The sequence below is a fragment of the Vipera berus genome, assembly GCF_964194415.1.
Source record: "Vipera berus genome assembly, chromosome: 1".
NCBI lineage: Eukaryota > Metazoa > Chordata > Lepidosauria > Squamata > Viperidae > Vipera > Vipera berus.
Window position 1 is genome coordinate 319,859,124 of NC_138202.1, and position 13,200 is coordinate 319,872,323.

The window sequence follows — 13,200 nt, forward strand, 5'->3', positions numbered from 1 at the left end:
ATGTCAGTGCAGATGTTTGATAGTATTTAGTTTTGTTTTGCCCTTTTAATTTGTTAGGCCATTTTTTCAGCCTCTGCTGTGTTAAATTGTCTTTTATTATTTACTTTTGCTTTTTAAGAGTTTTTTTTGGGGGATCTCTTTGTAATTCCAATTCCAATTTTGTAAATTCCTCCTTTAACTTCATTTGTTGTTGCATTTTTTCTTTATTCTTTTTCACCATGTAAGTTATAGCCAAACCTCTAAAGCAGGGGTGTCAAACTGCTGGCCCGCAGGCCGGATGCATCACGACGAAACTGTGGCCACCCCATTGCCGGCAATGGGGGAAAAGTTCCGATATGTCGCACAATGTCATGTTTGACATGTCTGCTCTAAAGTATGCTTTAGCTGTATTCCACACATTTTGAATCGATGTCTCCTCTTTTTTATTTTAAAGAAAAATTCCATTTCCTTTCTTGCTATTTGTATAAATTCTTTCTCTTTCAGTAAAGATTGATTCAGAGACCATCTTAGTTTTTTCTTAGCTCCTCTTCAAGTCATCTTTATCGGATTATGGTCTGCCCATATATTGGTTTCTATCTCAATCTCTTGTATAATCAGGGCTTTTTTTTCTCATAGAACGCTCAGAACGGCGTTCCGGCACCTTTTTTTTGCAAAAAAAAAAAAAAGCTTTTGCACAAGCTGTGCTGCTATTGGCTTAAGCCTATTGCAGGCTTTGCTCTTTTATGACTCATGGACTTCTACTCCCAGAATTCCTGAGTCAGCTATGCTATTACCTTTTGGAAGCCAATAGGAATTGCTGCTGAGCTTGCCAAAAGACCCAGCAGGCAAATGTTGCACAGGCAAGTTGCAGCAAAGGCAGACAGAAAATAGATAGCTGCTCCCCAACTACACCATCTCAACTACGTAAGTTAGATATTATTTGCAAATAGGATATCCAAGTATGACTCAAGGAAATTTTCCCTGCATGGAGGGAGTAGTGGTTTGTTTCACTTTGTTTTACTTTTCAAATTGCTGTAGGGAAGAAATGATGATTAGAAAAAGGCTGGAAGTTATTTTTATTAGGAAGAATTCATTTATCCCATGCTAGATCTTTGGGAGCTTCGTACCACCAGCATAGAACATTTGCTTTTCTGAAACTTCATTCAAATTCAATTCCTGATAGGGGCATTTGGAAAAAAAATGTTATTTATTAAATTTATATGCTGACTATCTCACCAGGATGACTCTGAAGTCAAGGAGAGGGCTTGCAACTTCTGTTTGTAGTTATCCACGTTTCTGCACACTGAGATAATAGGCCATTGTACAAATACAGAGCCTATCATGCTTTTATATTTATATAAAACAGATACATTACCTGAAATTTTTGGAATGTGTAAAAAATTTGAACCAGCCCAGAAACTCATTTCCCATTGTTTGTGTATATAGAAAGTAAACCCTGAAATAGATTTGGAAAGAGCAAGGACTTTGATTAAATGGAAGTGTTGCTAAGCAGTGCTTTTTTTTGTAAAAGAAAAAGGTGCCGGAACTCACACATGTCATACAATCCACCTTACGTACCCTACAAGGTTCCATCCAAAAAAGGTGCCAGAACTCCGTTCTGAGTGTTCTATGAGAAAAAAAGCCCTGTTGCTAAGCATAGAACTGTTGAGTTAATTTGCAGCTGTTTCTGCTGTTTTCTTTTTATGTGCTTATGATTTTACATCACATTTTAAAATCAGCCAAATTGAATAGGAATAAGATTGTGACTGAAAGAATACTAATTCTGAAATATAGTAAATATCTTTAACAAGTAACGTTAAATTTAGCTTTAGTGTAATTTGCTTGTTTACTGTAGCTAAAACTGGAAATTATATTTCTAAAGCATTAGTTTGGATTTAATTAAAGATTTAATATTTATGATTCAAAAATATAAATATGTGAGAAACATGTTTTTAAAGACCTTTGCAGCTTGTTCTTATATACCCTGCCACAAAGGAATAACTAAAATTATGAAATTTAGAATTTACCAACCTTCCCTCCCATGGACAGAAGACAATCCATGGGAAATGTGAATCTGTAATCCATAGCTTTAGCAGCAATAATAAATCTAATTATGCTATGCATATTTAAGTTAGCCAAACCCTGGAGCAGTGGTAGCAATTTTCTATCACAATGGCAAGCCTTTTAAGATTATATATTGTTAATCATATAAGTGAAGAAATGAGGAAAACTGTGGTTAAAGAAATTGTTTGATCCAATAATAAAATTTCATTGATAATTGATGAATCAACCACAATAAGCAAAAAAAAACTACCCTCATAGTATTTGTTCGATGCTGTATCGAAGGTATGGGAATGAATTCAGTAAATTTGTTTTTGGACTTGGTAGAACTTGAAAAAGTAACAGTAGAAGGAATATTTGATTCCTTACTCCAATGTCTTTACTCTTATGGGATGACAGAAGATTATTTTAAAAAATATTTGATTTCTCTGGCATTCGATGGCGCCGCTATGATGATGGGATGTAAAAGTGGAGTGAAAAAATTGCTGTCAGAACGTTTTCCTTCTATTATAGTTTGGCATTGTGCTAATCACAGACTAGAATTATCAGTAGGTGATGCTGCCAAGGAAACTTCAGGAATAGATTCCAATCATTTATTGATAAACTGTATGTCATATACCATGCTTCACCAAATAATAGCAGAGAGTTGCATTCATGTGCAGAATTACTGGGGACTGAGCTGCTGAAAATTGGAAGAATTTTAAGTACCTGATGGGTGTAATCTAGTTTGCGTACAGTTTTGGCTGTATGGAATAATTTTGAATCCCTTGTGTATCATTTTGAACAAGCAATGCATGATCCTACAAGAGATAAAAATGATAAATGCACTTATGATGGCTTGAAAAGAAAAATAACATCTACAGAATTTTTATTGGACCTAGGATTGATGTGTGACGCTCTCCAAGAATTGTCAGATTTAAGTTTGGATCTACAGGACCACAACATCGACTTGTATAAGGCAAATAAGAAAATAAAAATACTGGTACAAGTTTTTGAAGAAAGAAGTATGTATGAAGTGAAGTGACTTGAAGCAAACCTCTGCTTCTATTTCTGCAGGTATAATCTATCAATATCACTGCGAGGATATAATGTACACTGAACAGTAATTAGCTTTCTTGATTTCAGTCCAAATTGTCCAGCTCAGCTTGTGTCTAATTAATAATTCCAGCAAGGTATCATATCACAGGTGTGACCTGGGTATTAATGGCATTAATAGTGTTTTCACTGTTCAATTTTAACTTTAGCAATTTTCTCACTCTTTGGATGTATTGTTTACTAATCACAGTTTAACTTGTCTATCCTTGCTTTTATCCAATTGTAAAATGCCCAAATACTTGTAGGCTTTAACATGATGGCTCCTGATGGTTTGGCCATTTGGCATTTAAATTCTATTACAATTCATGATTTTACCATGACTTATTATTACCGTAGCATGTCTTTCTACAATAAATTTCATTGCTATATCTGTGCTCAAAATTCTTATGGTATTTGTCAATGATTGAATTTCTGTTTCTGATTTTCCATAAAGTTTCAGATCATCATCATCATTAATATATGCAAAAATATGAAATCATAGCTGCTCATCTTTTAGCTGATATTGGCTTTCATTTGCATCAAGTTCTTCCCCAATACTGTCTTGGTGTAATACATACACAGAGTAGCCTTTTATAATGGACAGATGAAATTTTTGTCAATGCAGAGTCATTATTACGGTTGGTCACAGTCAGCCAGATGGGTTGTTATTAATTTGTATTTCACCTTTTAAATACGTGTTTTGGTAAAATCAAGGCAGTAAACATGCCTCATAATCTTGCATCCTGTTTTCCCCACAACATTCCTATGAGGTGGGTTGCACTGAGACTGTCCAAAAGTCACCCTCTCATATAGATATAATTATGACTTGTGTTCAACAGTACAGATGTTTATTCTTGCTCTTCTCCTTAAGAAAATGGTAATGTGCCCCCACTTTTCTCTGCAATAATTATGACAGTTTTTGTGTGCTCAGTACTGCTCTTTCTCTTTTGTATTGTCGTAACTGTTATTCAGTGAAGATAGAAATCCAAGACAAATGAAATGAACTGAAAACATTCGGCAAGTTTGTTTCTTGTGATCATTTTATTAAATTAAAACAACAACAATCAGAAGGAAATCAAGGGTAATATATGTCCATTGCTTTGTACTACCGTTCATTTGAAGACAGACACTGCTAATGAGCCAAGATGCAGACAAGGCTTGTAGAAAGGAAAGTGAACATATATTTAGCCTCTGTAGAATCTACATGCCTCTTCATACTTCGACTTTATCCCTTATATACAATAATTTCCCACAAAACTGAACTAGTCAACTTCTGCCTGCTTCATAAGTTCAAGAAAACTGGAAAGGTATTCATCATAAAAGGCTGCAGGATGAAGGGTTGTTAGAGTGCAAGAATAAATTCAACTAAATCCTATCAAAGTCAAGCCTAGAGGTAGGCACTGAAGGAATAAGTCAGCATGAGAATCCAGCTGGAGATGTACTTCTCCCAGCAGTACTGTGTAGTGGAAATGTAGCTCTTCTTAAGGGAGAGCTATGTCTTTGCACTTCAGAGAGCCAATACTTCATGTAAGAGCTCTTGGAGCACATTCTGTGCAATCATCAAAACACAACTTGGAAAGTGCATTCAGCCAGGGTGCAAAGTCCATGACAAATCACTAAAGAGAGTTTCCTTATCTCATCTGGCAGTGGCTCCACATTGGTTAGTACCATCCATGGTGAGAGCTGGTGACTTGTGAAGAGGTTGCAACTGAAATATCCAAATAATAAGAGAAGCGGGTAATATTTCAGATGGCAACATGGGTAGACTCAGCTAGAGGTGTGAGAGGAAAGATCCACACTACTTGCACTGAAGCCTCTACTCTCAGCTCGAAGATGTTGAGAAGCCTGAAAAACAAATCCTCTTTTTATGAATTTGAATCTGCCAATCTACACAAGTTTGTCTCCCAGTGTGCATTAAAAATGATCTAATGTTCACATTTATATCCAGCAAATATTATATTAGACTGTAAATCCTGGATTTCAGAAAGATGGTAAAGGAAAAAAAACCTTTGCCTCCACAATTAAATGTTGTATCATCCCAAATCATCACTCATCTTACAAAACATAATCCTAGGTGGTTGTCAACAGTAAAAAACAATACAAAAATGGTAGGGAAAAACCCTAAAACCTTCCAGTACCCACATATCCACAAGGAATGTTTCCAGGTCTAACCTCACACATTTTGAGAAAAACCAAGTCTTAGGGTTTTTCAGAAAGTTGGGAGAGCAGGGGGTCTGCTAGATCTCAGGAGAGGGCATTCCAAAGGACAGGCTATAAAGAAGGTGCATTGCCTAGATCAGGGGTAGGCAACCTTGGCTCTTTTATGACTCATGGAACTCTCAGAATTCCTGAGCCAGCATAGCTGGCTCAGGAATTCTGGGAGTTGAAGTCCACAAGTCATAAAAGAGCCAAGGTTGCCTACCCCTGGCCTAGATCCCCCTACATGGCAACATTTAAGGGACAGCACCTGGAGCACAGCTCCTCTAGTGGGAGACGGTCTTGCAAATAATTTGGTCCTGTATCATTCAGGGCTTTAAAAATGATAATCGGCAACCTGAATGGCACTGGAATGAAACAGCAGGGGTATACCTGCATGAAGCGTACTCAAAACTGTTCCACAACATTTCTGAATGATCTTCAACAGCAGCCCCATATAAACCATGTTGCAATAAGCCAGAAAGGATTTGAAAAGATTTGAACAAAAGATATGAATATTTAAGACAAGTTCCTTTCTCCTCCTTCCCTGTCTTATGTATGCATACTTCATTCCCTATGTTTTATTTTACATATTCCTCTAGCGTTATGCCATATCCTTGCATAATCCAGAATACAATAGCTCTTTTGAGGAGGAGGGTGGCAGTTTTTCAAGCCATTACCAGTATGATTATCATCTCAGAAACAAATCACTTAGAAATTTGTCCACAATTTCACTCATTTTGTGATTGTATCTGGAAAAGGGGAGCATCAAACCAAATATTACGAAGAAATGTTCATGACTAAAAACCACATCCAACCCCTAACTGAACATATCTCCCTTGGATATTCATTTTCTTCCCTATTCCTTCTCATTCTGGGGTTAGCAGGACAGTAATGCAAAAAGTATTCATTAATTGTTATTACTATTTTGGGAATAAGGCAAATGATGCTCTTACCTGGAAAGTATCCTCACTGGACTTATTCAGGTAGTTTAACGAAACAGCTCGTTTCATGCTAAGTAGGGAGAAAGAAATCTATTTTTACTGCACTGTCTCCAGATTTACTTTTGCTTTGATCCAGATTAATATTAAATAAGCAAAAACTCAAAACTAAAACGTCTGTTTTAGTTAAGGGGGGAAAAAACCAGAAGGCAATATTCAAGAATACATGTCTAAAGCTGAAAATTCATTTCTTGATTCTATCAATAAAAATTTGGAATTGTATTATTAATCCTTGAAATGAATGAATATATGGGGATTTAGAAGCTAGCATCATCTTATCAGAAAAGACTTAAGACAAATATGTTCTTCTCAATAGACATGCTGGGATAATCATGATGGTGAAAGTATTGTAATTTAATTCATCAAAGGAATATAAGAATGGAAAAGATACCTTAAACAATGGCAAATGAGAACTAAGAATGGTGATGCCATTTCCTACAGAATACTATCCCCATTGTAAAAAATCATTAGACTACATGGTTCATAGTCTCATCATGTCATGTTTTTAAGCAAGGACACATTATGAAGTCTCAGAAATGTGTCCCTGCTTAAAACGTTCTAGTACAGCATAAAAGTTAAAGCACTGCAGTCGGCCTACCATCTATTATGATGCAGGCCATCCAGAATGGTTAGATTATGTGTCACACAAATACATTAAGTAGAAACTAAAATTGTTTTTATTGCCAATTAAAGATGATCAATGAGTTATGCAGTCTTATGTTAAGCAAAGGGGCAGGTCCTACAGGCAACAACTATATATGAGCCCAAGAAGTGCCTCCTACTTTGTACTACGTGGCTCTAATGGGCCATTCCCTTGAAGTTTCTTGACCAGAATTTCACTGCTTCTTCTTAACACATCTCGAATCTTTCCAAGTGAACCAGTGCGTTGAAGAGCACCAGTACCATCCTGGAAAGGAAGATAAAAATATGACAAGAGATATAGTAGATTAAGTCTTGGTATTCCAGAATATAGAATTCCAGGTTAGACTGTAGTAACGGCAATATTCTGAAAATTTAGCGCTTTTTTTTTTTAAAGAAAGCATTTTAAAGAAACAAATACAGGTATACATCTCAGTTTCATTAAACTCTAAATTAGTTTATATACTGTAAAGCACAATTATACCAGGTATTTAAGTAGGAAATGCACTTCCCCATAAAAAAAATCCCAATGGAGAAAGCGTGCAATCCTGTTTTTCTCCTGCTTGGTGTTGGAATTGTTTTCTTCCTTTTGAAGATTAGATTTTTTTAAAATGTGATTTCTTCCAATAACCTGAAATAATACAATTCATCCAGATTCCTAGTGAGATGCTACAGCCAGCAAATTTAAACTGAAATCACAGATCTAATTTGGGTCTCTGTGATCTTTTCATTAGTCACAACTACTTAATTTTTTTAAAAAAATCTGGGAAAGTTCTTATCTGCTCCAAGTTATTAAAAAAAACAACGCTGCATCTCTAGTTCAATTATTAGTTTTTTGTTTTGTTTTGCTGGCATCTAATTGCTGATACAAAATATTTCAACACTTCATACAAAAACAATATGCTGTCTTAAGTGGTTTTCAAAGGGATTTACCAGAGAATAAGGCTGCTATGAGACATTAAGTTGCATATTGCTCTCATTGGGTAACATTAGGAGGAAACCATTGGGTTCATGCCTAAATCTTACTTAGTATAGCGAACCAGGAATGTTAAGAAATAGGATGCCAAATTAGATTTTGTCAGTTCCAAGAGTTTTCGCTTTATATTACTTTTCTACATCATATACTATATTTTTATATTATTTTTCTGTATCATTTACTATACATTTTGTTTGTCTTTTTTCTCTGTGGCTTCATGAAGGTTGAACATATATCTTGTAGTGAAAAAGACAGGAAGTATTCTAAGATTTTTAGATGTACTAATTAGATTTCCAACTGAGAGAAGATGAAGTTTCTATTCTTTCCCAAGAGATTCCTTACACCTCACGTCAAGAATAGGCCATCTCATTTCTGTGAATACCAATATGTACAGTATACGGATTTCTTCTTGGTGTCTATGAGGTTCCTGGTCCCATTTGATTTTTAATTAAAATTAAGAGTTAAAAGATGCAAAACATAGGCTTTCAGCTTCAACTTTATTTCCAAGACTGCCTCTGAACACATACAGGTAATTCTTTTCAGGACAGTAAAAAATCAGTATGCATGATTCCACTCCAGACAAAAATGAAATATAAACTCTGCGATAGGAAGCATGGAGGACAGGATAAGAGAGAAGGGGAGCACACTCACTTGCTAGCTTTTCTTAGATATTTATGGCAGACATATTTGTGAAAACACAAATACAAAGGACACATGCATTCAAAATGCTGTGTACCCATAAGACAGTCCACTTCTGTGTTACGAAGATAACTTACCTTCTTTAATCCTAATATTGCACCCTTATTAAGCTAAATCAGACCACAACTGCCACATCCTGAAGTGAAAATAGTAAGTCTTCTCAAAATAAAATCCTTTGCTCAGGATGAAGAGATTCTTCTGTATATACACTATCTCCTTCCAGAATACCAGAGGAAGGGAAATGCTTCTAAAACAGATTTCTCTCTTTCGATTTTTAAAAAGTAAACATGCCACATCAGTCCTGTTCTTGGTGTTTGTCTTAGTTACACAGAAGGCTATGAGCTGGAGATACTTAGGCCACTATTCTTTTACAGTTAACCTTTTAAAACTCTGTTCTCAATGCTGAAAAAACAAATTCATGATCATTGGCTGAAACTTTGGAGAACTGTTATAGGTTAATGTAAGAGATCATTGGTTTCACATAATCTTTTGTTTTTAGATTCTAGAACTCAAACCCATGTCATACTATGGTATGAATCAAGGAATGCTGAGAGTTGTAGTTCAACGGCTAAAAGGCCAGTGATTCCCTGTGACCAGTGTGTACTCAGCAGTATACAATGCAAGAGTTAATACATGTAAGCAGCTGGGGGCAATTTCAATGTGAAGGCCATTTGGACTCCAGCAGGCCTTCCCCGGGGATGATGGGGCATCAATAATAATCTATAAGAGTTTTTAAAATCCCATTGTTGCTATATTTATTAGTAAATCAAGGTGGTAAAACAACTAATACTCCTTCCTTCTCCCCTTTTCGCCACAACAACTTTGCAAGATGAGTTGGGGTGAGAGAGACAGAGAGACACTGGTCCAAAGTCATCCAGGTGGCTTTCATGCCTAAGGCAGGACTAGAGCTCAGTTTCCTGCTTTCTATCCGAATGGACTAGGACTAGCACTAAGAAAAGAAATAGAAATAGAATTTGGAAGGTATCTTGGAGGTATTCTAGTACAGCCCCCTGCTCAAGCAGGAGAACCTATACCATTTCAGATAAGTGACTGTCTAGTCCAGGGGTAGGCAACCTCGGCTCTTTTATGACTCATTGACTTCAACTCCCAGAATTCCTGAGTCAGCAACTGACTCAGGAATTCTGGGAGTTGAAGTCCATGAGTCATAAAAGAGCCGAGGTTGCCTACCTGTGGTCTAGTCTCTGCTTAAAATCCTTCAGTAATGGAGCACTCACAATTTCTGAAGGCAAGCTGTTCCACTGGTTAATTGTCCTCACTGTTAGGAAGGTTCTCCTTAATTCCAGATTGCCTCTCTGATTAGTTTCCAACCATTGTTTCTTCTCCTGCCCTCTGGTGCCCTGGAGAATAATTTGACCCTGCTCTGCTTTGTGGCAGCCCTTCAAATACTGCTATCATGTCACCCGTTTCTTTTCTTTAGACTAGCCAAACCCAAATCCTGCAGCTGTTCTTCATATGTTTTAGTCCCCAGGCTTTTGATCATCTTAGTTGCTCTTTGAACTTTTCCCAAGGTCTCAACATCTTTTTTGTAGTATGGTGACCAAAAGTGGTTGCAGTATTCCAGGTGTGGTCTTACTAGGGTTTTATAAAGTGTTATTAATACTTTGCATGATCTTGATTACATGCTTGTTTATACAACCCAGGGTTGTATTAGCTTTTTTGGGTGGTGCTGTACACTGCCGGTGTGCTTTAATGCTTTAACCATTAGACCAGACTGGCTTTCATGTGGTGATTATTGCCCAGAAGACTTGAATCTTTTCAATTTAATACACTGTTCCAACATATAATTATTCTAATAGTCTAGAATATGGGGAAAGCACCAAATTACAAATGGCTACTGTTCTGGTAGGAATCTACCGATGGATCCTAGTTGCCTGACTCACATTGGATCTTGTTGGAATTACAGCAACAGCAGCTGTGAATAGGTTTATACTAGTTTATGCAGTTACCCATTCAAATTAGAAGCTCCTAAGAGAGATGCCATTGGCTAGGCTCACATATGTCTAAATATGTGAGCCTAGTCCTAGGTCCATGGTTTATTCAGCCAACCAGTGTATAAACGTAGCCATGAAATTCACAATGACAATGGGATCTATTTAATCTGTTGTTTCACGTAAAAATGCATCCTGTTACCGGTACTTGAATTTTTGCAGTACATGCCACTTAACAAATATCAGTTGTGCAGAATTATAGTTTGTGCTTGGAGAGGTGTTTACATGAAGAAAAGATCTTTATAGATTCTCCATCCAGTTTATACAGGAAGACACATTTGCTACCTAATGCATTCAATACAAAATAACTATTCCTGGCTAACTGTTGATACTTTGGTGAAGCAAAGACCTGGCTATATGACTAATTAGTTATATCATAAGCTAAGCTACATGTTTGTGGTTTAGATGAGGTCTTTATTCCTGAACAATATTTTTTTTTAATCCCATTTATATCCCACCCTTCTCCGAAGACTCAGGGCGGCTTACAATCTAAAGCACAAATCAATGTGCTTAGCAATAGCCTTCATTCTATGTATATGCCTGCTTATTATTAGGGCTTTCGCCCCCCCCCCAAGCGGCATTATTACAAAGTCAGCTTATTGCCCCCAACAATCTGGGTCCTTATTTTACCTACCTCGGAAGGATGGAAGGCTGAGTCAACCTTGAGCCTGGTGGGATGCGAACCTGCACTAATTGCAGGCAGCTGGTGTTACTTAAGGAGGCATTAGCCCACTGCTTCACCAAGGCTCTATTGTATTGGAAGAATTCAAATATTTTTTTGTACGCCATCCAGAGCCATGTATTTTGTGCAATGGGTAGCTGTATAAATTGGACAAATAAATTTCCACATTTTAGAGCAGGTTCAGTATGTCACATCAACTATGCAACTTTTAAAAATATTAGTGGTTCTGCTTTGAAGGGTAGGATGTATTTTACATTTTTATATTCCAGTGCGCAGACATATGAAACAAAAATTAGAGTTGTGAAAATCCTTTTCTTCTGAAAATATTGGGTTGGAATAGGCATTTTACAATAATTGGGGAAATATTCTACAGAAATGAGCAGTAATCTTACGAGATATAGTCTGAGTAATGACTCTAGGTGCCAAAATACTGTTTTCTAAATGTTCTCCTTTGTTTGGGCTGCAAAGGGGCATAATAGAGGAAAAAAAGATGCTAAGAAAATCATTTCTGAGTCCTTCGGGAGAAGGGCGGTATACAAATAAAATAATAATAATAATAATAATAATAATAATAATAATAATAATAATAATAATAAATTATTTTTTATTATTATTATTATTATTATTATTATTATTATTATTATTATTATTATTATTATTTCTACATAACAATGTGTTCATATGATCCCTGTAAATCAAGGTTCATTTTTAGACTATCTTTATTGTTTTACCTGTCATGGAATTTTTTTTTCATTTTGCTGCCAGTATGCATACAAATATAGAAAGCCAGTTTGGTATAGTGGTTAAGGCATCAGGCTAGGTACCAGGAGATTGTGAGTTCTAAGTCTGCCTTAGGCACAAAGCCAGCTGGACCAGTCTCCCTGTGTCCTAGGAAGGACACAATGGCAAACCACTGCTGAAAACCCATGTAGTCACCAGGAGTCAAAAACTGCCTTGAACCCCTCGAAAAAAATTGTACACCAAGACTTATTCAACAGAACACATAATGAAAAGGGGCATTTGTTGTAGGACAAAAAAAAGGATTCATTTTTATTTGGACTGATTTCATCCTCCGCAGTTGAAATAGATGGTGTTCTTAATATATCAGAATGACCGTACAGTTTGTACATATCTAGACATAAACATTTTGGCAAGTAGTACTCTTAAGGAAAAAGCGAGATGCTTTACTGCATGGGACAAATGCTTTATTCAGAATAAGACACTTCTGAAGTCTTGCCCACTCTCTTAATAAAATTAACCTAAGTGCAGTTTTCACAGGCAACTTAATTGTTTTGAGATAAGACTGTGAAGGAAACAGTCTGTGTTTTGATCTTGTCTGCTTGTTTCCAACACTAATCATTACACAAAGATTATATATGTGACCTTATAAATATATGTGACCTTGATAAAAATACAATTGTGTTTTTGAATACTTTTAGCATCTCTGATAGAAGTGCAGTGACTTGTGGCCTAAAGTGATTGTGGAAGTAAAGGCAAAGGCAACCTGTTGTTATATAGCTATTATATTCCTAAAATAAGATGTAGAAGCACACTGGCAAATTAAAAGTGGTGGTTCACACAAAATAGGTCAAGGACAACCTTCCCAACTTAGTATTCTTCAGATATGTTACTACATATCCCAAATCCTCAATCAAAATTGCCAAATATGTTGGTGTTTATAATAGTATATTCCATGAAGCAATCACACCAAAGAAGGCTCGTTTTAAGTGATTGCAAATGCATGATAAACTCCTCTCCTTGCTTGATACCATTAGATGAATGCTTAAAATTCTTCTCCTACAATTAGGTGATTGCTTGAAATTAGAGTAAGCAATAAAGATAGTTCTTGACTTACAACAGTTTGTTTAATGACCATTCAAGGTT

General features: G+C 36.2%; 1 protein-coding gene across 5 annotated transcripts in view; it reads right to left on the reverse strand.

Moving 5' to 3' along the window:
* Positions 1–4,142: 4,142 nt before the first annotated feature.
* Positions 4,143–13,200, reverse strand: part of KLC4 (kinesin light chain 4) — a 62,379-nt gene continuing 53,321 nt past the window's right edge. For all 5 annotated transcript variants that reach the window (XM_081318898.1, XM_081318900.1, XM_081318896.1 and 2 more), the window contains 3 exons: positions 7,094–7,218; positions 6,267–6,324; positions 4,143–4,959 (listed from right to left, as the gene is read on the reverse strand). In XM_081318898.1, the coding sequence (XP_081175024.1) occupies positions 4,882–4,959; positions 6,267–6,324; positions 7,094–7,218 (261 nt within the window). In that variant the 3' untranslated portion in view covers positions 4,143–4,881. The remainder of the gene's footprint in view (positions 4,960–6,266; positions 6,325–7,093; positions 7,219–13,200) is intronic.